The following is a 27,466-nucleotide window of genomic DNA, read 5'->3' as shown; positions in this document are numbered from 1 at the left end:
TTTTTCCTTGTAGCTAAATATGAGCTGTAAGTTAGAACTAGCTACTAAGAGTAGGATGTGGTACCAGTGCTTCTGAATTCTCCCCTCTTCTCCTCTGTTACTCCATGATTAATTAAAGAGATAAGAAAAAGACAGTACTTCTTATAATTGGCAGTAAATCTAAATCCAAATAATGTCCAGCTGAATATTTCATATGTTATTTTTATTAGCTGCTCTTGCATTTTAAAGGCATTAAATAGGCTCCTGTTGTCTATTCATGGCTGGTCTTTTTTTTTTTTCCATCTACCCAAACTGCTGGTACTCCCAGCTGGATTCTTCCAACAATATGTAGCTATTTCCTTCCTTTTGAAGAGCTACCAGTGGTTGGTTAGTTTCCATGTTCTAGCAGATTTCATTGGGCTGTCTCAAAAATTTTTCTTTTAGGCAAAGCATCCTTCCACCTAGAGTTCTCTCTAACGTTGCAAGGTGTGCGAGGTTTGATACAGTTAATGTTGTGCTTTTACTTCAGATATGCTGTGTGCTGTTTGTCATACTGCTTTTGGCCACCAGTAGAATTTTGTTGAAAAGAATACCTGCAGATCAGCATGGAATTTTTGTTGTCGAGCCATGAGAGAAAGATTGTATTTCAGATATAGCTGTCGATCTCAGAGTCTTCCATTTAGCGATGGCGTGAAGGTGAAAGAATTACTCCGCAAATGCAAATACTTAACACCAGAGTTTCAATAATGCATGCCAAAAACTGACACAACAGAATATAAGTTAGAAAAATTCAACCTTGCCTTGCTCTGTGCCTGAAAGTGTTCTTTTCTGTTTGCAAGATGTTTTTAAAATTTCTTTGTGTTGGAATTTGAGGGAATCTGGTTTATCATTCTACTCTTTCACCAGGGAAGTGAGGGGAGGGAGAGGGAGGAAGGTATTCTAAAATCATGATATGTCAAGGGTATTTTCTCAAAATCAAATTTATTCATACCACAGCAGTCAAATTGTTATGACTTCTCTTGTCTCCGCCATCATGCTTAATAATTGTTTACCTGAGTGGTGGCCAAGGTGGAGATGATACTACTCAAAATGAGAATGCTTCTGCTGCTTGTTTAAAGTGCTGTGAGATCAACACAAATGAAACCTCTTCTGCTAATGTGCTCCCGAGAGTAATCCCCATTCACCTAGCTGGTTGCCATCAAACCACTTATGCCTATGCTGCTCTGGGCTCTCTGCTGGCTACATAGGCCTCTCTGTGCTGATCTCTCAGCTATTCATGGATCACAAGTGACTACATGGGCATTCCTCATAAAAGGTTTCTTTGTCGTCTGCTCTGTTTGTATTCTTAGAGCATGATTCTGAGTATATTGCACACAGGCGGGCACAGAAGTGAAGAGCTGGAATAGTGCAAGCGCTTCTGGAAAGGTATTAGAGGACTAAGCTGTCAGCAGACATGAGGGCTGGTATGCTTCTTGGCAGGTTCCCTGGTCCAACCCAATGACTAAGCAGCTCACTGACTTTCTTTGGGTCATTTAATGTGAGTTGACTAATATTCAGGTAGCAATAATAATTAAGATTTTCAAGATTCCTTCCAGCTTGGACTGTTAAATGATTCTGTGAAATAGGATTAAAAATCAGTAAGATGGAATACAAGAAACTACTTCAAACTAACAATGAGATTTATTGCTTTTCCTGCTTGTTTATTTTGATTTGTAAAGTAACTTTATACTATGCATCAATAAGGAGAAAGAGGAAGAAAAGAGAAAAACATCATGTAGAAGTTGTTTGTATTGTAATGTACAAGTGACCGTAGATTTCCTCTGAAATTATCAGTTTGTAGTTCCATACTGTTTTGACATCTGATAGCAAACCTTGTCAGCATTGGCTGTGGTTCCACAACTTCTATCCATGCACATCCAGGAACTAGTCAGCCTCTGGTAGCTACCCATTATAATTAATCCCTCAATTTTGGTGAGTCTGAAATGCAGAGTTCGTTGAAGGGAATTCAGTATAGTCATCTGAAGTGCGGTACTTGTGTTACTGATTTAGCGCAGCTACTTTCCTTCAAATAGATACAGCGAAAGAAAGTGAAGAAGGCCATTTATTTGCCTTGCCCCATGCTGCCCTTTGGGTCTCAGAACAAAGGAAGAAAATGGGAGAAAAGTGGCCTTGTAGACATCCCTCTCAGCAAGGGGAATAAAGTAGTAGTCAGGATCTTAAGATGGAGCAGAAGATAGTTAACTATTAGAGCATATATTAAGGATAATATGGAGTTGAGATTATAACTAGATCACCATCACCAAGGAGATGGAAAGAAAGATTTTCCCTAAATACCATCAACTCTGACCATTACATCACAGTCTGTTGACAGAATCTACCTAGACTTCAGCAAAGACTTTGACACTGTCTCCCACAGTATTCTCCTGGAGAAGATGGCAGCTCATGGCTTGGACAGGTCTACTCTTTGCTGGGTAAAGAACTGGCTGGTTCTTTGATGACCTGGATGAGGGCATTGAGAGCACCCTCAGTAAGTTTGCAGATGACACCAAGTTGGCAGGAAGTGTCGATCTGCCTGGGGGTAGTAAGGCCTTTCACAGGAATCTGGGCAGGTGGAATAACTGGGCTGAGGCCAATGGGATGAAACTCAACAAAGCTAAGTGCTGGGTCCTGCACTTGGGCCACAAAACCCCAGAAGATGCTACAGGCTTGGGGCAGAGTGGCTGGAAGACCGTGTAGAAGAAATGGATCTGGAGGTGCTGGTCCACCCTCAGCTGAACATGAGGCAGCAGTGTGTCCAGGTGGCCAACAAGACCAAGGGCCTCTTGGCTTATATCAGAAATAGTGAATCCAGCCAGGAGCAAGGAAGGGATAATTCGTCTGTACTCACCTCTGGTGAGGCCACACCTCGAGTACTGTGTCCAGTTTTGGGCCCCTCACTGCAAAAAAGGGCATTGAGGCCCTGGAGCTTGTTCAGAGGAGGGTGACGAAGCTGGTGAGGGGTCTGGAGCACAGGCCTTATGAGGAGCAGCTGAGGGAGCTGGGATTGTTCAGTCAGGAGAAGAGGAGGCTCAGGGGAGACCTTATCACTCTCTATAACTACCTGAAGGGAGGTTGTAGTGACCTGTGGGTTGGCCTCTACTCTTGTGTAACTACTGATAGGACTAGAAGGTATGGCATCAAGTTGTGCCAGGGGAAGTTCAGGTTGGACTTTAGGAAATACTACTTTTCTGAAAGAGGGGTTAGGCACTGGAATGGACTGCCCAGAGAGGTGGTGGAGTCACTGACCCTGGAGATGTTCAAGGAATGTTTAGACGTTGTGTTGAGAGGGACATGGTTTAGTGAAAACTGCTGGTGATAGGAGGACAGTTGGACTGGATGATCTTGTAGGTCTTCTCCAACCTTGGTGATTCTGTGATTGTACAATCACCATATGAAGCTACTGAGGACATGCAACTTTGGATACCAACAAGGTTCCAAACAGGAAGAAAAATCAACAGTCTTCCAAGCCCTCTAATATACATCATAAAGCATGCTGCATGACATCAAAGTTTAGGATTATTATCTCTGATTGATAGCAAATTACATTTGTTAAAATTAAGTACTCACCTAAATTCTGTTTTATAACATCTCTCTGTGGAGAGGGAAGCATATATGAAAGGATAGTCTTTGTTAAACATTTGTGTCTAAAAAGGATGCAAGTCTTATAGCATTTGATTCAAATATGAGATAACTGGATTTCTGTATTAAAAACTTTAATCAGTCACAAAACAATTTTTTTTAAAAATTAACTGGATATGTGTTTTCATTTAAAATATACAGTGGTTTTGTAAAATATCCTCAATTGGAAGAGACCCACAAGGATGACCAAGTCCAACTCCTGGCTCCACAGAGGACACTATATCTGAGAGCATTATCCTTGCTGATAATATTTCTTATGTAATTGCTGTGTAATGATAAAAGAAGTTGTTTCCCAGATGAGGAGGGAACCACTACCCTTTTCCCTAGCATGGTCCCTTACTGCTGAAAATGGCAGAGTTGAGGTGTCTTGAACTTCTGTCATCTCCTGGAATATGGCAAAGTAGCTTTTGAAGAATTGGGATGGCTTCCTGACCATTGGGATGGTTTCCTGAATGGGTTTACTTGATCACTCTTCAAATAAAGGGTTTAATTGGAGGCAAATGTTTTCCATCAGTTTTGCTTGTATCCTTTGTATAAAGGAAAGGGGCATGAAAAGTTTGGCCTAGGTCTTTTCAGCCAACTTGCAGACAACTGCAGGTACTCATCACGACTACTAAATCATTTTCAGAAAATGGGGACTGTGGCCTCTCGGTAACTCCAGTTATTGTACTTTCTCCAGAGGAAGGGTAGTAGAGTGATTGCTGAGAACCAGTATGTACTTGTCTGAAGAAAGTTTGCATATCAGTCTGCATTTACCTCTGGAAAGAAGACAGAAAGGAGGAGGGATATATCAGGAGAGAGAAAGAAGTTATTGCTCTACCCTGTTGTGTAATGAGAAGTCATTTATGTCTCGGTGTTTTACTTTAGGTTTTAGCTCCTGAAGTAAAAAGTGACTTTTATGAAAATTTCATAAACATTCAAAACATTCGGTGTTGTAAAACGTTTCTTGGAAATTCTGAGTAATGTATATGTATTAGTCTAGGTGTGCTAATTTAATTCCAACTAGAAAATTACATTTCCTTCTGAACGCAACTGAAAATAAATAACGAACAGCTGTAGCATTTTTATTCGGACGTAGTTACTACTCATCCTCTAATTTTGCAATATGTCTATCTTAGTGCTATAGCATCCTTAGAATTTTAATTTTGCTGACAAAAGACAATAATCTCCTGACTTGCAATTTTGTTATCTCTGGATCCTATAGTACTGCTTTAACTCCTATATTTAAAGGAAAAGATGTTTACATTTTTTCTGATTACTTCATGCACCCTTCTACTACTACAATTGTAGAAGAAGCTGCTAATGATATTACTTAAACTAATAAGGGAAAAAGGTAGACATGTTGGAAACCACAATTTTACATAACAGCTTGCTTTCTGAGTTGCCATGAGACTCTACATTCAAACAATTGCTTGGTTGTTTGCATCTAACAAATTGAATGGTCTTATGTCACTATAATGTCATATTCCAAATACTAATTTTTTAATATTAATATTAAATATTAGCACTACTAAATACATAATTACAAGATACATTTTAATCTTCTTTTTTCTCTTGCTGTAGTGAAAAGACAGAGTCTGAAAGTTCAGATCAATGCAACAGATGACACTGTTTGCATGAGATATCTTCGACCAAGCCAAAACACCAAACTTGAAGGTTTTGTCCTGGGTTATGGAAGTAGCTTCTTCTCTAATCAGTACATTCCTTTACCTTCGGAAGGAAACACCTACATAAATGAACTTGGTAAAGTATTTTTCTTTTCCATGCTACTATTATCATGATGTAGAAATAAACCAATGAAATTATGAACCTTTGGGTTTCTTAATTTTGGTTTTTACCAGGGTATTGCTTTGGCTTTTTTTGTGCATTTAAGGTTAGCTTAGGAAGAATTTCCGTCAACAGTGTTCCTTCAAGGAGTAAAAATAAGTTATTGTTGTTTGGAAGTGCTTGCTATTTATATTTGTTTTGAGGATTTTTCACTTGTGGGAATTCTTAATCCTGAAAGAATGTACTCAGTTGTCCTCATTACAGACGATGTGAGACAATTTGCCTAAATCTGCAGTTATGTGTATGGGAGATGTTTATGTTTTTATCATACAGAAGAAGCAGCAATAAAACAGTTCTAAGTATTGTGTGATTGATTCACTTTACTGGAAATGTTTATATCAAAACGATGCATATTCTTGAAGGGGCACGTTCTAGTTGTACATATTGCAGAATAACCTGTATGTTCTGTGTCAGAAGTTACAAATAGAATTCTGTAAGTTGTTGTATGGAAGAGATTAAAATGCATCAGAAATCTTATCTTGTTGATTGGGATAGGAAAGAAAGAGTAAGTTAGGCTGTCTTTTTAACTATGGATTATGTCAGTATCGATAGAATAGCAAAACAGGAGAACTGGATCAGTTATAATTGTTTTATAAAGTTTGATTTATTAGAATATGATATTATAAAAAATTTGTCCAATGTCTGAGAATGTTCCTATTGCTTTCTTTAATCTTCCCTAGCCTGGAATGAATCCAGGTTCTTGTATTGCCCTCATCATTGCAATATCAGTGACCTTGGTGTAAAACAGAGTAGAAAAAGCGTGCATAAGCATAGAAGTAACAGCTGCCTTGTTTTTAGTGTGGTAAATCAAGGCAATTCTAGTTGTGTGCTCCAGGCTGAGAACTGTAAAATATGAAAGGATAACTAAGATGTTAGACATAGAATAATTGCAATACTGAGAACCTTCATTCATTAGATCTCTCTGCCAAAGGTTGACTTCTTCCTTTTCATGAGTTGATATTTCTGGGATCTCCCTGTATTTTTATCACCAGTACAGTGTTTGAGTTCATAAACATCACTTAAGCTGTATGAATCTAATGTATCCCATGTGCAACTTTGAAATCAGCTCAGTAAAAATGATGTTCTGGATTGTCTGTAGAGGTAGGCATGAGTAATACCTGCGTAGTTTTATTGCAGGAACAGTGTGAGTTAGTATTTTTCACATACTTTGAGATCCATGGAAAGAGGAAAAAGCCCTGAATGTAGTCACATGCAGATAATTTGCACTTCCCTCCATTTAATAGCAGCATTACTTCCTAATGATTTGTGAAACCATATGAAAAAAGTTGAATGTCAGCTGGACCGTACTGGTTCTTGGTAACTTTCATACTGACATCCAATGACAGGAACTGTAGATAACTTTATTTGGTTCTGCAGTCCAACAGAGTGGCTAGCTGTATGTATGTTCATTAAAGCATATAGTTAAGCAATCAAAATCTTGAGGTAATGAACACTAAAGATGAGAAACTCTATTGTATGTACCCCTTTTATTAAAACTAAAATTTTTTCTTTAGCGTATCTGGACAGAGAAAGGCACAAGTGATGAGGAATACTCTCAATTATTTTCAAGGAGATTAACATCAAAAATGTAATTCACTCATGCTAATAAAAGTTGTCAGTGGGTTTTCTAGTTAAAATAAACTTGATTGAAGTTCTAAATGTCTAATAGCTAAAAATACAATATGCAATGTAGTATTGTTGTAAGGACTAGCATTTCCAACTTGAAGAAAACGTCATCTTTGAAAGGAAAGGAATAAAAGATGCTAACAGCAATAGGTATATACTTCAAGTTGCAAACATTTATTTAAAGCAATTAACAGTGTGTTTGTTAAAAAACATTGCTTTTAGTTACTATATGCTTAGTATATTTGTTCATGGGAATTTGGAAGCAGGGAACACTACATATTTCCTATTGCATTCATACCAAACAGCACCTTAAACAGCAGCATTGGCTATGCTTCTGTAGGCATACAGAACTTGAGCTGAAAGAAGAAACATTTGTTGTGCTTTTGGCTGTGTTTTAGAGTGATGTGCAACAGAGTTAAAGGGAAGACAGTGGTGACTGCTAGCACCTCCCACAATTTCAGGATCCAGGTGCTGGCACATCCTGCAGTAAATTCAGCTTGGTTCTTAGTTCTAGGAACTGTGGATAGGTTTAATTCTGTCACCCAGAGATCAGACACTGCTTCATATGAGTGTTGGAAAAAAATATATTGTAGAGGGCATTGCTAATATTCTCAAGATACTTTTCAAAGGTACAAGAACTCCTAGGTCATATTGTTGAAAAATCTTTGGTGACTTTTTGTGTTACTGACACCTATCAAGTGATGATGGTATTCTATCTTCGTATTAAAGCAAGGATTGTTGTTGTTGCTTGTTTTGTTTGGTTGTTGGTATTAGTTTCTTTTTTTAATTTCACTCCACAAATATTTTCTAGTCCATGTTTTAGATATTCTAGTCATTCAGGTGGCACTGTGCATTTTCCCAAGGGTATGTTCCAAACATTTTTCCCCATGACAGAACAAGCTAGGCTTGTAGAAGGGTATTCACATTCACTCCGAGAACTCTCTCAGTCCTTTCATGCTTCATCTTATCCCACTTTTACAGAAAACAGATGGAATTTACAGGCTGCTCAGAACAGTGGTTGGTTACAGCTCTTTCTGAACAGTATGGAAGGAGTGAATCTCAAATATCAAAAGACATTGTGGCCTGTTTAGACAAAGACTAGCACAATTTAAGACTTCTTTCTCTCTTGTCACTTTTAGTAGTTCATGGAAATAGAAGACCTTTCCCAATAGATTTCGAGGCTGAAGCTGACCACAACTTTAAATTTGACTTAGTTGCTGAAATATAAAGATTAGAGTTGGGTGTTCAGGGGCATGTGGTGGTTACCAGAAGGTATGCTTTCTCAGTAGATTAGGAAACATTACCTTAAAATACCATTTTGTGAGAACGTGACTAGATCTGGGAGAATGGAATCCCTTAGTCTAGACAGAAGTGGATCTTGACTTGATAGTATTAAAATTGTCAAGGGACATGGTTTAATGGGGAAATATTGGTGGTAAGTGGATGGTTGGACTAGATAATTTTGGAGATCTTTTCCAATTGAGATGATTCTATGATTCTTATGACTGTTAACATTAGACATGAAGTCAGTTTTAATAATTTATGAAATCACAGATGTGCATTTATATATTTTGAAATAAATGAGAATATGATCTTTCATAGGATTTACTTCTAGGAGAATTGCATGGCTTTGTAGAAAGTGTGACATCCACTTTCAGTTCACCACTAAAATATTCAGCTCCTCACTGGAGTGGTTCTTAAAATATGTTTTTTTCTTTTGCATAGAATCATAGAATCACTAAGATTGGAAAAGACCTCCAAGATCATCTAGTCCAACCATCCACCTACCACCAATGTTGTCCACTAAACCATTTTCCTTACTACCACATCAGCACACTTTCTTGAACACCTTGAGGGTGTTGGTAACTCAATCACTTCCCTGAGCAGTCCTTTCCAGCAACTGACCACTCCTTCAGATAAGTTTTTCCTAATGTCCAACCACAACCTCCTCTGGTGCGACTTGAGCCACTACCTCTAGTTCTATCACTAGTTAACTGGGAGAAGAGCCGGATTCACATCTTGTCACAACTTCCTTTCAAAGAGTTGCAGAGGACAGTAAGATCTCCCCCGAGCCTTTTTTCCAGACTGAACTATCCCAGTTCCTTCAGCCACTCCCAATATGACTCGTGCTCCAGACTACTCACCAGCTTCATTGCCATTCTCTGAACAGTCTCCACAGCCTTTATGTCGTTCTTGTGGTGAGGGACCCAAAACTGAACACAGTACTCAAGAGGGACGATCATCTCCTTGCTCCTGCTGGCTGTACTATTTTTGATACAAGCCAGGATGCGATTGGTCTTGTTGGCCATGTGGACACACTGCTGGCTCATGTTTAGCTGGGTGTCAACCAGTGCCCCCAGGTCCATTTCTTCTGAGCATTCTTCCAAACACTCTGCCCCAAGGCAGTAGCATTGCCTTGGATTGTTGTGGTCAAAGTGCAGCACCTGGCACTTGGTCTCCTTGAACTCCATCCCATCAAACTACATTGCAACTAAACTAATAACTGAGCCAGCATTTGTGTAACATTATCCATGAATCAGGTACTGCCTGCAGATAGAATGTAAAAAAGAAAGGAGTTCTGTTGGATTTCCTGAACTTTCAATGAGTTCATGTTGGCAATACACTCTTCAGCAGCTTTATGTATTGCTAGACAGTTCAGTCTGAATTAACGTGAAATGAAATGTCAACGATGAGGTAGCATTAAAGTTTGGTACCAAGAAGTATCAGGGTGCAAGATGTGTTTTCTTTAGTGCTGATGATATTTCATAAGCTTACATGATAGTGACATTGTTGGTCAAGGAAGCTAACTGGATGGTGTCAAAAAATATCGAAGTTTAAATTCAGACAGACTAATAAGAAAGGTGAAAAGACCCATTCATTCAAATGTTCTGAGCTAATGTTCTTTAGACTTTCATCTAAATCTCTTCAGTCTTCACAACTCACAAAGAATATTTCTTTGAGATTTTTGCACTAGTTTGATCTAACTTGGTTAGGAAGATAACAAAGCCAGCCTCCTCGAATGTATTGCTACTGTTGGAGGAACGCAAAAAATTAGATGGAGACAAGGAAATTTTGTAAGAATAGAGAGCAATTGGCTAAAAAAGTGAACAAAATGCATTCAAAAAACCAGATGAGAGTTGTACCGTACATTATTTGGCCTTTCCTTTACTTGGAGCAGATTATGAAGTGGAGAATGTGCTGTTTTGTAGCAAATAGTTGTGCATGAAGTTTGCATATAAAAAGGGAAGAATTCTAATATTTCCTTGAACACATTTTAAGAAGTGTAATTCAGGGATGTGTGCTAGAGCAGTATTTAGCTAAAAGATCTTGCTGTACAGTTTCTCGTATCTGCTAATGCCTACAAATATTCAGATGTATTAGCTACGTGCTTTTTGAGATGTCAAATGAAGTAAGCATTAATTCAGGAGTGCGTCACATCTAGTAATATTAAAAACAAACAACAACAACAAAAATCCAAACTGCAGGTTGTTACTGCTAGTGTCAGCTGCAGCCAGTGGAGGTGAGGAGCTGCGCCCTGAGCTGGACAACCATACTGACTGATTCACTTGCACAAGCCTCTTTATCCCCCTTCTTCTCTTTCTTTTCCTGTGCTTGTTACACCACAGTACGCTTTGATCCTTTGATTTGTCTGCCACTCTCCTTTTCCTTTAATGTCCCGTAGTCAATCTTTTGCAAGCCTTAAAATCATATTATTGAATCACATCCTGAAGGTAAAATAATAATAATAAAAAATCTTTTTTGATTTCCTAGATCTGCTGGTACACGGATTCTAAAACTGCATTGTAGCATTTCATATTAAAATTTATTCTGTGTTTGTTAGCCAATTTATTCTCACATTGTTTTGCGTTCAACTGCGTTTCTGTACTGTCTGAACCATGAACTGATGAACTGAACGAAAAGTGTATGGTTGAAATCATGCATGCTTGGATGTAAGCAGGATTGGGTAGTATTTTGCAATGGACGTTAATTGCCCACTGTCACTGGTTTGAAAGCATGGATCACAGCATGTAGAATTGTTACATTAGTGTGTATTAGTGACATGCGTTTTTGTTATATTCCTTAAAGCTGGTTGTCTCTTCAGGCTGTTCAGGTGGGTAATAAAGTTTATTTAATAGTTTTATATCATGAATATCACAGAATCTTAGTCAAACAGTTGCTTTTTCTTTTATAATGTTGCCAAAGTACTGGTTTAATTCTATCAGCTTAGCAGTCTTTGAAACATTTCTTCTGTAGTAAATTGTAGACATAATGGGACGTGTAGTGTATGTCTTTCAGGCTGTCGGAATAAAAAAAATACTGAATCATTGGAGGAGTTCAAAGAAGTATTTCATCTAACTGGTGATAGTTCATTGGGCTGTAATAGCTGTGGTGCTTAAAAGAAACAAGATGGATTTCAGAATATGTCTTGAATGCATATGCAGGTGTGTTCTGTATGTATTGAATGCCATAGATTGAATTCCTAGTGCTTTACAAACCCTGTTGCTTGTAGTCTGTGAGTAGGATTCCCTCCTGCTTCAGAGGTCATTTGTTTAAGTGTACATGACTGTCTATGTGTAGTGTTTTGCTCCAAACTGGCCCTGCTTTATTCAGCTGTGAGTATTTAAACTTGAAAGAGCGATGCTGATGACATACTGGAGCCACCCAAAGGAATTATCAAAACCAAAAAATTTAAAAAATGGGGAATTATAACACTAAGAATTAAGCATGGATTTGTTGACTAGCAATCATCTGGCACATCTGGTCATTTTCCTACTGAAGACTTAAGCCTGTCACTATTTGGACTTTTGATTTGTAGCTTCAAGAGTTTCGTACAGAAACAGTTGCATGCCAGCTGAAACGAGCTGTTAGCCATGGTGTTTGTCACTCCAACCTTAACAATGGGGGCTAACCAGGTTCAAAGAAACAGATCTCTAATGTTCATCTTTTAGTACCCCCTCATACCAGTTCATCAAGAACGCATTAAGCAAGGAACCTGGAATATTTTTGTATTGAATTTGTATATGTATTTCAAACTGAACTTGTTGAGGTTCACACAGTTCTGTAAAGATTAATCGCTTAGAATATTTTGTATTCTTACAAGATCATACATGCATTTACTGTATGCTGGATATATATTTTTGCAAATTTTGAAAAGTGACTTTAATTTGTAAGGTTTCAAAATGATGATCAAAACTAATGATATTGTATGTAGATTATGCTGAAAGTAATGCCTCCTATTTATTTTTCTTGGAAACAACAGCTACAGAGAGCACAATAACACTATTCGATAGAGGGAATTCTCAGCTACAAAGTACTATTTTTCAGCATGATCATTACTGGCATTTTTGCCAGCAATAAACGATGCGCTCATAAATATCTGCATCAGTGGAGGTGAGCCCACTCACAGTTGCTGTGACATTATTGTTGCTATGAATATGTTGCCCACACCACTCACCTTTCATTGGCCCAAACAAATGGGAGTTCAGAAGGCACCAAATCTGGACTAGACTGTGGTTGTGGTAGAACAATCTAGCCAAGATTGGCAATGTGTTCCACGGTCTTCAAAATGGTCTGGCACCTGGTGTTATGTTAGAAGCAAAAGGTTGTCTTCTTCTCTGGTCTGACTCTGGAAATTTGAGCCTTTAGTTTAATGTTGCACTGTAGTCATCAGATTTGGTGGTTTGTTGCAGTTCTAGGAAATCTGGAAAGATTATCCTTTTCCAGTCTCCAAAGACAGTGCACATCACTATACCCGTGGAGGGCTGCATCTTGAACATTTTTTTCAATGAAGAATTCACATGTTGTCCCTCTGTGGACTGCTGTTTTGACTCCAGCTCGCAGCATTGACACTGTATCTCGTCACTGGTAATTATGCAATTCAGGAAACTGTCGCCTTCAGCCTTGTATTTGTTCAATAGGTCCTGACAAACTTGCATGCAGTGTTTTTTCTGTTCCTATGTGAACATTTGTGGGAGCAATCTGGCACAAACTGCAATATTTCAAGGTTGGCACCATCATTTCCAATGCAATAAAGCTGATATTTAGCTCTGTATACAGTTCCCTGCTCATAAACCATCAATTCACGTGGATGAACTGATTGAGCCACTCTACATTTCATGGATGTGGCAGCTGTACATGGCCATCCAGAATATGTCTTGTCTTCACATCACTGTCACCGTTCCTGAAACACACCACCCACTGCCTCACTGTGCTCACATCCACTGTTTGGTCTCCATCAACATTTAGCATCAATGAATGTCAATGGTTGCCATTGTTTTTTTCTGCACGGAGGAATTCAATTACACACCTTTGCTTCACTCACGCTTCCATGTCAGTTGCCATTTTGTCATCCTGCCCTTCTGCTGCCATCTGCCACACAGCAAAAAAATGTAGGGGAATATTGGTAGGAAGGTTCAGCCTCTACTGCCATACCACCAGCATCCGCCTCTCATGTCGTGGGCCGATGAAATAAAATAGAAAACATTACTTTTGGAGCATTCCTCCTAATCATGTTGTTCAGCACTTTGTGAGAATTGTAACATTCTTCCAAATAGCCGTGAATGCATAGCATGAGGAAATATTATCTTAAGTTTTGGGTTTTTTTTTTTATTTTAAAACTATTTTAAAAATTATTTTAGAACATAAATTAAAAATATAATATTTTTATTTAAGAATAGTTTGAAGTGTCCCTTATTTCTAGTTTCAGGTCTCTGTACACTAAGTGTTTAAGTAATTGTATAGATTCTAGAAGAACTGTATGCTTCTATAGTTATTAAAATATATATATTTTTAATTGAAGGGATAATTGCACTTTAGGCTTACATTCTCTTTTTTCTTTTTTTTCTCTTAAATACACTCTTTCATTCATGCTGTTCCGAGCAGTTGTTTTTAATGCTTGTGTTTTGTGTATTTGGGGTACTATTGAAGCCTATTGAAAAAACAATAATTAAAGTACATTTGTAGCATGGGTATCTGGAGACATACGGGTAGTATCAGTCAAGTTAAGTTAGTTTCTTCCATGTGTCTTCATGTCATACAAACTACGTCAGATGTCTCTCTAATGTGTCAGAGTTTGTGTAAAAGTTGGTTTACTTCATTTCATTTGAAGTATTTCCAAAAGATTTCCAAACAGTTTCACAACTAACGCCCAGATAGCAGTAACTCTGCATGCATCCTTCAGAGTGGCTGAAGTTCTGCTGTGCATTAAAGGAAACTTAGGTCATTCTGGTTAAGATTGAATCCAAATATGAAAATTCTTATCTTTGGCAGGATTTTGTGTCTTTTGTGGCTATGTAATGTGATCTGTTCTGGTAGCTTTTTTGCAATAAAGCAGGCTAACATTTTATGGGAAGTGGTGCAAATAAGATTAATCTGGAGTTAAGATAGAGATTATTTCAGGTAAATGTTTAAAAATATTTTGCAATGTTATTTTTCTTGTGAGACAAAGCACAGGTTTTAAAATTATAAGAAATATAAATGTCAGAAGGTATGGAAGATGCAAATTATCTCTGTTCTCTGAGATGAACTTACTCAATAAGGAAATCATTTAACTATTGCTCTCCTGTTGCATGCAACATTATCTTTACTGTAACTACCCAGAGTTTTCAGTCAAACTCACCCCTTTGTTAGTTTTGTACAAATTTAGTCTCTTGCTGTTAGGTATTAGTAATAAATTTATGTTCATTGAGAGTATCCAAAACTGTCCAAGCATGTAACAGTTGCATCTATCAGTAAGTCTCTGGTATAATATTTACAAAACAGGTCTATGACTGATGTGAATACTGCATGAAATTTGTCAGACATTGTTGTTCCCTGCAACCAAACAGCCATGCAAATCATGAATAATTTAATATTAGTCTATGGGAGTATACTATGCTGGATGGCTGGCGTATTTTGCTTACTCTTTTTACAATTAGCCAACTCTTTACTCATAAACTGCTTACAATAGGAAAATTAAGACGTGCAATCAGAAATAATATATAATTTTTTAAAAAAGTTATCAATAGTAGGAAACATGACGTTAAAGAAATGGTTCTAAAAGCTTAAAAACAAAATACGATGCAGAATGCGTCAACAAAGTGTTGACACAATTCTGATATAATAAAGTACGCTACTAGTTAATGATGGAGACTATCTTGAAAGGGATTGTTTTGTAGCTAAGCACTAGTAGAAAAGGTGTTTGATAATATCTGAACCACCAGCCTCAGAAAGATCTGAGCATGAGCAGCCACTACAGGGATCTGGTTATACTGAAGTGATGGGAGCAGTAGAAAAGAACCTTTTCCCACCAGTTATTGTTTTCACTTAGTATGCAAGTATATTTAAGAAGTAGGATGCAGTATCCTAGCAGAATTTGTCAGTTCTGATAGAATAATCTGAAGAGTATTTTATGGATATAATTATACCATTCAGTAGGTCATCAAAATCCCACTGGTGTGTTTCATCTTGGTTGCTGATGTGTTTGGCTTTGAGATTGGGAAGGCTGAAAGTAGCTTGCAGATGGCAACTGCCAGAGGAGCTCTCAAGTTTTTCCTATTAACCTGAGCTTTCCTTCTCCTCTGATTTCCAAATAACATCCGGGTTGAAATGTTACATGTATGTCCTGCCAAGTTCACAAATATGTTAACTCTTGGTCAAAAAAAATGGCAAAATCTTTTATGCAGGGATATGTGATGTGTTATTCTTCCTAGTGGCTAGAATATTTCTGAATGATTGGTGAGTAAACCTTAAAGAAAATGTACCTTAAAACCCCTGAAATTGGATAACATATCAAATCTTTACTGAATATTGGGCTTTTTTCTTAATGAATTATAGGATAATTCCTTTCTCAAATAAACGTTAAATCAATACTAATTCTTTCTTCATTTACAGATGCGGAGCCACGGTATTTGGTTTCAGTGAGACCAGCACGTGTTTCAAATAACAAGAAATCTTGTTCAGGTATTTGAGCACTATTACATCTCTTTCTTCAAGTAGTTTTGAGGAAGATAATATCCTGTTTTTACCAGGTTTCTCTGGAAACGTATCTGTAACTGGAGGTATCTTACTGAGATGCATGAACTCCATATGTGGGTAGTCAAAATGCAGACCAGTACTTCCTAGACAGCAGTTAGTTGTGTATAGGGTGTTGAAAACATGAAGGTTGTACAATACCTCAAGACACTTCTTGTAAAAAGTTCTACAAATGAGAATTGAAATTTAGAGTATTGCAGTAAAAATTTCAGTGAAGGAGTTTAAATGCACCTGCATGCATTGGTTGAAAGTACAGATCAGGCTTTCATTGAGCTTGTTAAATGAAGAGATACTAGGGATCAAAAGGCATGAAAAGGAACTTAGATCTGTTTCATTGGCTTAAACTTTTGGGGAACTTGTGGTCACATGTATATTTTGAAGAGGTACAGATCAATTAGATATTTCAAATATTAAAAATGGTACAAAGAATATATGAATTTCCTTTCATTCATCCTCTTTCATACAACTGAGGTTCTGACTGGGCTTGTAGTAGTCCATAAACGTCAGGTCCAAAATATTTGCTCTAGATCATCTCTTCATTTCCAACTATTTGTTGGAAAATCTTACTTTTACTTCTGAAAGTATTTAAAAGCTTTTAAACATCATGTAAATAAAGTTCTTTTTCCACGTGAGGGATAGTTGTGTTTCTTCATTCAGAGCAAATTTAATCTAAGCATCACCCAAAATGTAAGCATTCTGAATTCAGTATGTGGTTAAAAAACAAAATGTCCCAGATACAGACACCAATTCAGATCTGCCTTTAATTCAAAACAACAGAATTTTAGTTGGTCTTATTTTACTCTTGATGGAAAGTGCGGTATACATATATATATATTTACTGCATATATACATCAACAGTATAAATTATCTGTGGACACACCTGTTGTGCTAATAGGAATCCTGCCAACAAGACACTTCTTTTCTGTCACACAAAGAGGAACTTCCAAATAACCTGAATTGTGAATATACTAATCATACAAAAAGTAAACATAAAAGTTTTCATAGTCTAAAAAAATGAGAAATAAAGAAAACTTGCAATAAGGCAAAACTGTTATAAAATTTTGTAAATTAATATTTCTTGTCCACAAAATAATAGTAAGATGTGTTGCTTCCTTTTTATTTACCCTGAATCTACAAGTCTGGATGTGAAAAATTCCAGTATCTTCCTAGGTTGAAATACATTCTGTCTAAGTTCAGAAAGGAAGTAAAAAAAGCCCTTTCTGTTGCCTCTGCAGCTTGACTATGTGTCTGGTACCTGTTTGTTTTAAGCACTCTCCCAATTTCTGTTCCTGTTGGTTTCTAGCTCTATCCTCCCTTCCTTTCTGTGAACTTCAAACTGTACTTTTTTACTCTATTCATGCTCACCTAGCTTCAGAAAAGGAGCAGTCTCTTTCTTTCAGATATTTTGCTTGCTTCAATGAGAAGCCAACAAACAGATCAGAGACACTCTCCATCCCCATTTTTAAACAATATTTTAGGCTGAGAGGGGACAGTTGAACCTTTTCCTTGAAATTCAGAAGAGAAGTAGGTCTTCATTTACTTGACTATCCAATTGCAAAAACTTTCCCCTATATAATGCAAGAGAAACTAATTTGTAATTCTTATCTAGGTCGGAACAAGAATCAAAAGCCTCTGCAGCTGGTAGTTGGCACTCTGACCCCAACTTCTGTGTTCCTCTCTTGGGGCATCCTAGTCAACCCTCAGCATGACTGGACAGCAACAAGTAACTGTGCTAGTGACAGGTAAAATAACAGAAAACAGCTTTTGCAATGATAATGTTTTAATTTAACATTTCAGCCTTGAAGCTGTGCAGGTTGTTCACCAGTGTAGCTGAAGAAAAAATGACAGTGTAAATTAAAACACTGTGTTAGTTCTGAGTGTGAAGTAAGTTTTCTTCTTAAGTTAGCGCTTGACAAGCCTTTACCTGTCTTGATAGGAAACTTAGTCAGGTGTCTATATGTTGATCTGTAGTTCTTACTGTTTCACCATAGATCCTGTATTGTTCTTATAGCAGTGGTCTCGGCTCTACCTTTGTATTTGAATAAATTAGAAGAAACATTGTTGAATGACAGGAAATATGTTGATTTAAAGCTGGACAAATAGAAGTAAAATATGGCTTTTGTTGTGCTTTAATAGGAGAGTGGCACCTTGTTTTAATACCTTTTGATTTTCACTTCCTATGTTTTGTCTTATCACTTCCCTACTTTACTGGTATTTCTATTTGAGTACATACAGCTTTCATTAATTTTCTACTTTAAGTAGAAGTTTTTGTACATTGCAGTATTTGTTTTGTCATTATTTAATGAATGTACAGTAGATGTGGAGCTCAGGAGGACTCCCAAGTGGGAGTGTTAAGAAAATCACAACGCTAGCTTCAAAGTTGAGCACTCTTACATTTTTGAAAACTTTTAGCAGTTGATAACATTTATTTGCAATTACTCTTGAAGTTGTTAATTTTTGTTTCCCTTGTGATTTTAGTGTTCTTTTTGAATTCTTCCTTTTATGACAGAAAATGTATTCTTCCTTCATTTACTTTCTGTTAAGCTCCGTTCAACTCAGCAGTGTTGTGTAAAACAAAGATAAAATGTTGTGCACCATATTAAGAATGCATCTACATCTGATTTGCCAGAGTCAGCATCATCTTCTTCTTTATTAGAATCATGTAATCAAAGAACATCGGAAGTTGGAATGGACACATCATCAAATCCAACTCCTGGCTCCACACAGGACCACCCAAAATCCAAACTCTATTCTGGCAAGGTTGTGATACAGGGGTCAGGCTGACTAGCCCTAGGTGACCCCTCCAACCTAGATTTGTGTACTGCCACTCCCAGTTTAGCTATATAGGTCACTTTGAAAGTAATGCCTCCTATTTATTTTCTTGAAAACATCAACAGATACAAGGAGCATAATAACGCTATTTGGTAAAGTGAATTCTCAGCTACAAAACACTGTTTTTAAGTGTAATCATCACCTTTAGCTATGCATTTTTGCCAGTGATAAACAAAAGTTGGAATGCCATGCTCTTAAAAATTTGCACCAGCGGAAGTGACCCACTTTTTACAGCTGCTGTGACAGCATAATTGCTAGGAAAATATTGCCCACACAATCCATCTTTCGTTGGCTTTAACAGATAGAATTCAGAAGGCACCAAATTTGGACTATACTGTGGCTGTAGTAGAACAGTCTAGACAAGATTGGCAGTGTGCTCCATGGTCTTCAAAATAATCTGGAGACTGGCATTATCATGCTGCAGGATAAATTTTATCTTCTTCTCTGGCCTGACTCTGGAAGTTTGAGCCTTCAGCTTAGCGTCACGATGGAGTGGTCAGCGTTGATGCTTTGTCTGAGTTCCAGGAAATCCAGAAGAATTGCCCCTTTCCTAAAACGTGTAGCAAAATCAGTCTTGATGTGTGACAGCATTTTCTATGATTGGCCTTTGTCTTGTCGTAGTTTGTGTTTTAAGAATGGAGTACGGTTTTCCCTGTGCTCTGTAAGTCACCTTTCATGTATACTCTACTCTCGAGTGCTCATCTGTAAATTTGGCAAAAGGAAGTTTATGCATTTACAGTGATTTATTGGCATATTAAGTCATTTTAATCTGGACATTAACTCTTGATACAGTTTTCAGTGTATTAAAAATGTTTGTTTGTTTTGTTAAGGTCCTTCCTTTACCACCTCATATTTTCTATGGAATACCTGTTTTGCATCTTACAACTCAGATTCCTTCTCTTTTTGTTTCTGAGTTATACTCAGGCTTGTAGCAGGGTTTTGAATTTTTTTTTTGCCTTAATTTTCTTCTCCAGAAGCCACTATTGAAGTGTAGAAAAATACAGTTGGATGGAATTTATCCTTTTTCAGTGTAAGATGGATGTTTTACAGTATGTGCAACAAATTTTAGTAATACTTGGATTAAAGAATTACCAAACATATCTGATATTTAAAAAGCAAAACAAAACAACAACAAAACAAACAAAACCTCAACCACACTTCAATTTGGCAATGATACAGTCTGTATATTGAAAAGGAGATTAGCAAGCAGTAGAGTTCTTGTGCCATAACTCAGCATTTACATTGTATTGTTTTATTCTGGTTAGTATTACAGTCATACTTTTTCAGGGTGGTGCTGCTTCATTTAATTGAGCAATTTCTGTGGAAGTGCTTTTTAATTTCATAATCCATTAGTATTCATCACACTGACTTTAACTGCAGAAAGTAATGTCTTAATTTACTTTATTGTTCCAAGTGTGGGCAATACATTATGGGAACACTGGATGAGAAATGCATTATGTAAATGCCAACTATTACTTTTTTTTCCCCTTGTGAATATTTTTGGACTAGTTTTAGGGGGAACACCTTACCCCGAAGAGATGCAGAAGTTTCTAAGAAATTTGTTGAGGCTGACTAACGAATAGACTCATGGGTCTATCCAGTTGACTAGTTCCAGCATATGTCAGAATCGCAGAAACTACTTGTAAAATAAGCTTGCAGTTTCTGCTCAGAATCACATGTGGATGTTCGTAACTAATGAGACTGTTCTGTTGCTCTGTACATACTACTGGTGATGTTGGGAGCTGTATGGGGGGGGAATATGTATGTATCCAGGAAATGATGAGGCTCACATTATGTTTGCTTGCTGGCTTTTCAGATATTTGATAACTGTAAGGAACCTAAAAGAACAAGAACAATAGTTTGTAGAAGTCATTTTAGTAATTACTAACAAAAAGTGTTTGTAGTGTATTTCCTTCTGAAAAAAAACTTGTTTTTGTTGATTAGGTTCTACACTGTTCGCTACAGAGAAAAGGATAAAGACAAGAAATGGGTTTTTCAGCTTTGCCCGGTTACAGAGACGGTGGTGGACAATCTGAAGCCAAACACACTTTATGAATTTGGAGTTAAAGACAACATGGAGGATAGCATCTGGAGCAAGACTTTCAATCATAAGACAGTTCTGTCTAGTAAGTATTTGGTAGTAATTATCTAATAGATAATATTTTTGACAGCATTTTTTCCTCTGTTGTGATAAAACTTAAAGTAAACTACTGATCAGTTTTTCATTGTTTTAATGCCATCTGCATGCCCCTAATAAATTCTTTTAGGAATTGGTGAAAACAGAAATAGTTCGTTTTTGAAAAACTGTTATCTACTTCTTTGAAAGATGTTCTCATTTAATTGTGAATAATAGAGGATCTGTTGCAGTTTGGTAGAAGTGTGACACTTTAGGTAGATGCACACAAAGTGTTTCCTATGTATTTATACATCTGACTAGATTCCAAGCTTTTTCCTTGGGCCTAGAATAGTAAGATCTATATTATTCTTGTTTGAGTCTTCTGCTTATAAATTCAAGCTGGATAAAAGCTAGGAAGAGCTTGTCCTATCCAGCTTATATCAAAATGAGACCCTTACGACTCTGCAGAAAAGTTCAATTCCAAGTTAATTTTCAGTCAAGGAATTATATAAATTATGTTCATAGGAAACTTACGCTCTAATGTGTGCCTTTGTTTGGGGCTTTATGGAGACAGGATATGGCATTTCTTTATGTTCACTCAGTTATATTTTAAGTTTTTTATGCAAAGTCCTAGGAAGGTGTGGGCAACGTAATATCAAATTAACCATTGAAAAACCATGTACTGTTCAAAGGATCACTGCTGTCAGTGGAAGAATTACACAGCAGCTGAGTCTTCCTCCTTTTAAAGAAAGAAAGGAAGTCTGTCAGCTCAAAAGAGATTTAACAGACTTTTTCCAATCTGAGGTTTCCTCATGCTTGTAACACTGCAAAAGCCCTCATACTCTACAATCAACAACTTATCTGGCCTTTAGCATAAATTAGAAAGCTGTAACTTTGAGATACCTGCCTAGTGCCTGTAGAGTTATTTTGGGAGTCTAGTACAATGCCATCATACACCATGAGCTTAATGTGGAGAATGGCAGTACTCTTTTCCCATACCCACCTCACAAAAATTGCTCTGCTTCACAGCACTAAAGAAAGCTTAATAAATGGATGTTTTGCCAAGGAATTTATAAAGCAGGTGCTGAAATATATTTGAACATTTAACAGAGAGAATAAAGAGTGCATAGTACTTACAGTTTAATACTGTGTTCAAGACTATGATTAAAATATGTCCGATGGTATCACTAAATTTGCTGTTTAGTGCAGACAGTGGGTGTTTCTGCAGCATCTGATTATGGAGGGCTTGCTCTTACCCTGGATGTCTATGCTCTGGTTTGTTAATGCAGGCATTATCCTGTTATGTGTCTGAGGTACTTGATTTCAGCAAATGTTGATGTTCTAATCAGAAAGCTGGCTGAATATTTCAGATTCGAGCCCTTCATGTTGTCAGTTCATAGTATGTAGATGGAGAAGTATTGAGCAGTAAATAGAGTGAACATTGTAAATTTGCTACCATCTGTCTGTATAGAAGTTTGCCGATCAGCACAAATGGCCACTTTTTTTTTTTCTGTTTTATCTTAGACTGTCTTGCAGCCACTTGAAGTCTTTTCATATATTAAGGAACGTCTCCTTTGCTGTAAACATTCTTTCCTCACTAAGGAATATATAAATTATAAATTGGAATTACTGCTGCATGTTCCTGTATTTGTTGAATCTGCTGGCCAAATTTTTGTTATATATTAAACATGCTGAGAGGGTTTGGGAAGATAGTCTTTTTTTGATTCATGATTTGAGAAAGACATAAAAGGCATGGCACATGTTCAACATTTATTGAACCAAAATTTACCAAAAGAGATGAAAGTTGATTATTTCTGACCATCTTAACATGATTTTCTCATGAAATCATTGTGAAATATTTGTCTTCAGGCCAGCACTAGATCCTGTTCCTGACAAATACTAAGCGCTTTGAAAGATTTTGCATGATAGCATGTCTACTTAAATGTCTCTTAAGCTGTATTTCTCTACTGTTTATATTTTTTCTATTGCTTATTCACTTTGGATGGATTTGTGAAGAAACGTGATATTGCCTTAATTTCAGTTTTTTGATCTGTTGACTCAAAGGGAGCAGAACAATGTAAAGGCAGAATATGTAGACAAATTTTGAAGCACTTTACTAGAATATAAGAGATGAGGGAAAGAGACTCTTTTTCTCTTGTATATTTACAGCTCCATCACAAGAAGCTTCTAATTCTAAGTTAAGAGAAAAAGCTGAAGTGAAAAAGTTGAGATTCCAATCCATGAGTTACTTTGGTCATATATTGAGACGAAGGAAAACATGTCAGATCCAAAGAGAAGTTATATACTTGCTCTATATTGCTAGTACTGAACATATATTTCTTTTTGGAAGGATATGCTTTAATTGTAAACTACTGAAGAGTTTACAATATGCTACTTTAAACCATTAGTACCAGCCTGACAGACCGTATGCAGTAATACTTCCTCTTTCAAGTCTCTTGCTTGCGTATTGGTGGTGTTGGTTATTTTAAAATCTATCTTTTCCATAGAAAGCCCCAAAGACTGTTTAGGCTTTCTTACCTCTGTGGTAGAACTAAAACATTTCCTCCTTTTCAAAATGTGAAGAGGAGGCTTTGCAGATGAATTCATTAATAAAAAAAAAAATCTAGAAAAACAAGAGTGAACAAAACAGTTACGTGGTATATTTTCATAAATTTTAAATAATTTTATACATTTTATTTAATTTCCCAGCTATTGAAAAATCCAGATAAACTTTATTTGCTTTGCTTGGAGAAAACGAAAAACGATAGCGTGTATTTATTTTTTCTTTCTGTCAAATCAGATAAAAAAGTAAATGGACAATTCCAGAATATGTACAAATTGGTACCTAATACCCAGTCACAGGTAAGCAAAAATAGTATTCTTTTTTATATTAGTTTTGTATTGTAGGGTCAAATTTTTGCTTCTCTGTTACAATAAAGTGAGAAAGAGCTTATGGCCACAAATGTCAATATGAAAAACTTGTTAAGTCTCAAAGTTGATAACTGTGTGCAGAATGGTTTAGAAGTGTGGATTGATAAAATTGTTGGGAATGGAAGCTGAGTTGTATCAGAGCTACTGATACTGGTTTAACAAAAAGAGAGCTGTTTCTTTCAGTATATAGATTCTTAATGTTAAAATTTGCCTTTCCCCTTTGTAGCAGTCAGGTTTGTTAATCTGTGATATTTGTGCTGTTCCAAGAATTTTCTGTAGTCAAGGCTGTACTTACAAATAATTCTTTTTGTGATTAAGTAGTGCTGTTACTTCATAGAGGAATCTTCCATATATCCATGCCTCCTGAAATCATGAGTCTACCTGCTGAATTCATTGATGTTTCTTGCATGTGAGGCAAGCATTTACAGAACCAGAGAAAGATGGACAGGGCAATTTAGTTTCCATATCGAGAAGGGTATGCTGTTCATTAAATTCTTGCGGGTGGGAACGTAGAATTTTTAACTGTTTCATCAAACCAATGGAGGAGTTTTGTTTAACATTGAAATCAATATTATTCATTTCCTTAGTTTTTTCTCATCCAGCATTTGCATTAACAGTCATGCCTCTCATTCAAGAGAAAATCACAGTCATAGAATGGCTTGGGTTGGAAGAGACTCCAAAGATCATCAAGTTCAAAATGTTTTATATGTCAGTGATATGTAGCAAGTTGAATACATATTCAAGAAGGTGCTCATCTCGTTATGTTGTTGATGAAGTCAACTGTGCTGTTTTCTATTGGCCCTGAAAACATTTTTAAAGATGTATGTGACAGCCTAAGACCAGGTAATACATTCTGGCATCTGGTATGAAAGCTATGTTCCTTTATTCCTGTGTGTCAGGACCCTTACCCTGTTAGGACACAACTGTGGGAGCAGATATTCTATTTATGAAAGAGAAGTCCTGAGAAAGTGAGCTAAAACAGTTTTCCAAATATTTGCACAACTTAAGCATGAAAGCAAAACTGGAGCCAACATCTTGTCTTTTTAGTCAGCTTCACAGAGCTCAGATCAAGACTGGTACTGCTTTATCAAGCTCCACATAAATATCATGAAAACATTCCACAGATTATTCCAAAAATTTACTTACCACTCTCACTTAGTGGTACAAAAAGTCATAAAACTAAGCTGATAGTGTCCAACTCTTGAATTTATGTTATTACTGCAGTTTCCACAGCATTAGGTGGAGTATTTTTCAGTGATGCAATCATATCATCAGCGCAAAGCCAAAATAACTGTTATTTAGGCCAAGATTTGTTTGTGCCTTGTTTTGCTCCAAAGGCACAAAAGAATTGTTTGAACGTGGTTCTATTTCTTCTCTGTAAGGAGACATTTTTAAAGGCTGTTTATTAAGGCAATGTTACCACTCCATCTAGTCATTCTCCACTTTCAACATCAAACATCAGCTTGTGTTTCTGTTGGCAGATTCTTCCACAAAGTTTGACTAAGCTCCTGGGGCTGCATAAACTACAACCAGAAAGGGAAGGAAAAAAAGAGACCTTTAGGGACAGTCATTGTTTTTCTCTTCATAAATAATGTGAGGTGGTAGGGTGAAAGAAAACAGAAGAAATTTCTTTACTCTCTTGTCCGATTAGGTTCCTGTAGTTTCATAATGTCAGACTGAAACATGGGCTCCTTCTTGAGTTTTTCAGTCTAAAAGCATCTGCTATCATTTGAAAACTTGTTCTTCCAAAGCTTATCCACTTGAGGCCAACTGTGGTGCTTGAAGAGTCTCTTTTAAATGTATTTTAATTATCTGTGGCTTTTTTGGTTATGGGAGTATAAGAAAGACAGAAAGAATAAGTAACTCTAGAAGTCATGCTGCCATATGCCATTTGACAGAATGTTGAAGAACTGCAATATGTCATAGGTATGCCATCTCAACTTAAGATGCTTGACGTAACGGTATTGCTTAGAAATCTAATTTTCCTCTGAAATCAGTCAGTACCTTATTTGTCGTCTTTCTTCGTTCACTGAGTTGCCACAGTCACTGAAATAACTAACGTTCCTAATACCTATGGGCTTTATGTTCTCTGGCTGGAAAATACAATTACAAGTACTATTAAAATAGATGATATGTTGATGTTTCTGAAATGGCTTTCTTCGGTAGAAAATTTTACTAGACATAGAAATACGTCTCCTTTTTGGAGACTAAGAAGATTGACAACAAGGTGTTCGACTTCAACAGCAGCAACTGCAGATTGATACAGATTAAAGTTTATGTACAGCAGCTGCAGAACATGGATTTCATGTCAGTGACTTGTTCTCAACTGAGGGGCTAGATTTTGAATTTTTTGTAATGCATGTATAATGTATAGAATTTTAATGTTGCTGACATTACAATCATTCATTATTATTTATCAAAGAAAGTATGCTTTTGTCAATGACAGAATCCTTTCTTGGTAAAAGGACTGGTAATAATTATGATTACAAGTTCCACACTGGAGGTGTTTGAGTCTTTGCTAGGAATACAAGAGCTGTTTATTTTATTATAACGGCTCCTGATGAGAAATATGATAAAATGGACAGCTGCTTCTGATATATGCAGTTATTCCCACTTGTGAGTCACATAAGCAGCAGGGTTACTTCAAAAGCTGATCATCTGAAACAAAGTTTTTTCGCTAGAAGGCAGAAAAGAAAGGTAAGCCTTACTAATATGTAATAAAGGAAGAATAGTGAGTGATAAGAAAGGAAAAAAGTTTCATATTCTTTTTCAAGGACAATGATTGAAAATGGCACTTAATATCAGACCACGTTTATACCAGTGCAAACTTGTTATTAGGTAGCAGAAAGTAATGGCTTTCATAAAGCCACTGTCCATTTTCCTGAGAAAAAGACTTATTTGTTAAGATCTGGCTTCTTCCAGCTTCCTAGATTTTAGTTTGTATTCAAAGCTTCTCAACCAGTGGTTTTTAATGATTTAAATGTTGAGAAGACAGCAAATATATATAACTTTAAGTAAATAAATCTGTCATCAAATGCTGAATTCTCATGCAAAATGTTGTCATATGAAACAGACCAGCTACTGTGAAGTACTAAACAAACTTTAACTGATGTTGACTTTAAGTGGTGTACATTTAACACAGAGAGGTATTTTTTTTTGAGTTATTTTCTTGTTTGTGATTCAGGTAGAGCTGAAAAAAGTCCACTTCTAATGTACTTAGCATTTTCATATTGCTGGCATTACAGTATCCCTTTCCCCCTTCCCTCATTATATTAGTAAGCTCTCAAAAGTTGATCCTACTACACATGTGGTAGAGAATACTTATTTATAACCATACAGATCAGTTTTTTAATTTATTTTTAAAATGTAGGGTTCATTCATGTGCTTCTTATTTTTATAGTTATCAAAATGTTGAAAAAGATTTACACTTAAGAAAAAGTATCTGAGTAAAAGGCAAATGAGGAG

At 36.6% G+C, this 27,466-nt stretch overlaps 1 protein-coding gene across 2 annotated transcripts in view; it reads left to right on the top strand.

The window, feature by feature from the left end:
- Positions 1 to 27,466, top strand: part of ABI3BP (ABI family member 3 binding protein) — a 135,922-nt gene that overhangs the window by 16,366 nt on the left and 92,090 nt on the right. For both annotated transcript variants that reach the window (XM_021400077.1, XM_021400069.1), the window contains exons 2-6: positions 5,221 to 5,400; positions 15,982 to 16,050; positions 17,732 to 17,864; positions 20,899 to 21,080; positions 23,871 to 23,932. In XM_021400077.1, coding sequence (XP_021255752.1) covers positions 5,221 to 5,400; positions 15,982 to 16,050; positions 17,732 to 17,864; positions 20,899 to 21,080; positions 23,871 to 23,932 — 626 coding nt within the window. The remainder of the gene's footprint in view (positions 1 to 5,220; positions 5,401 to 15,981; positions 16,051 to 17,731; positions 17,865 to 20,898; positions 21,081 to 23,870; positions 23,933 to 27,466) is intronic.

Source organism: Numida meleagris, chromosome 1, assembly GCF_002078875.1.
Source record: "Numida meleagris isolate 19003 breed g44 Domestic line chromosome 1, NumMel1.0, whole genome shotgun sequence".
Classification (NCBI taxonomy): domain Eukaryota; kingdom Metazoa; phylum Chordata; class Aves; order Galliformes; family Numididae; genus Numida; species Numida meleagris.
Note: the sequence above shows the minus strand (reverse complement) of the source record. Positions and strands in the feature narration are given on the sequence as shown.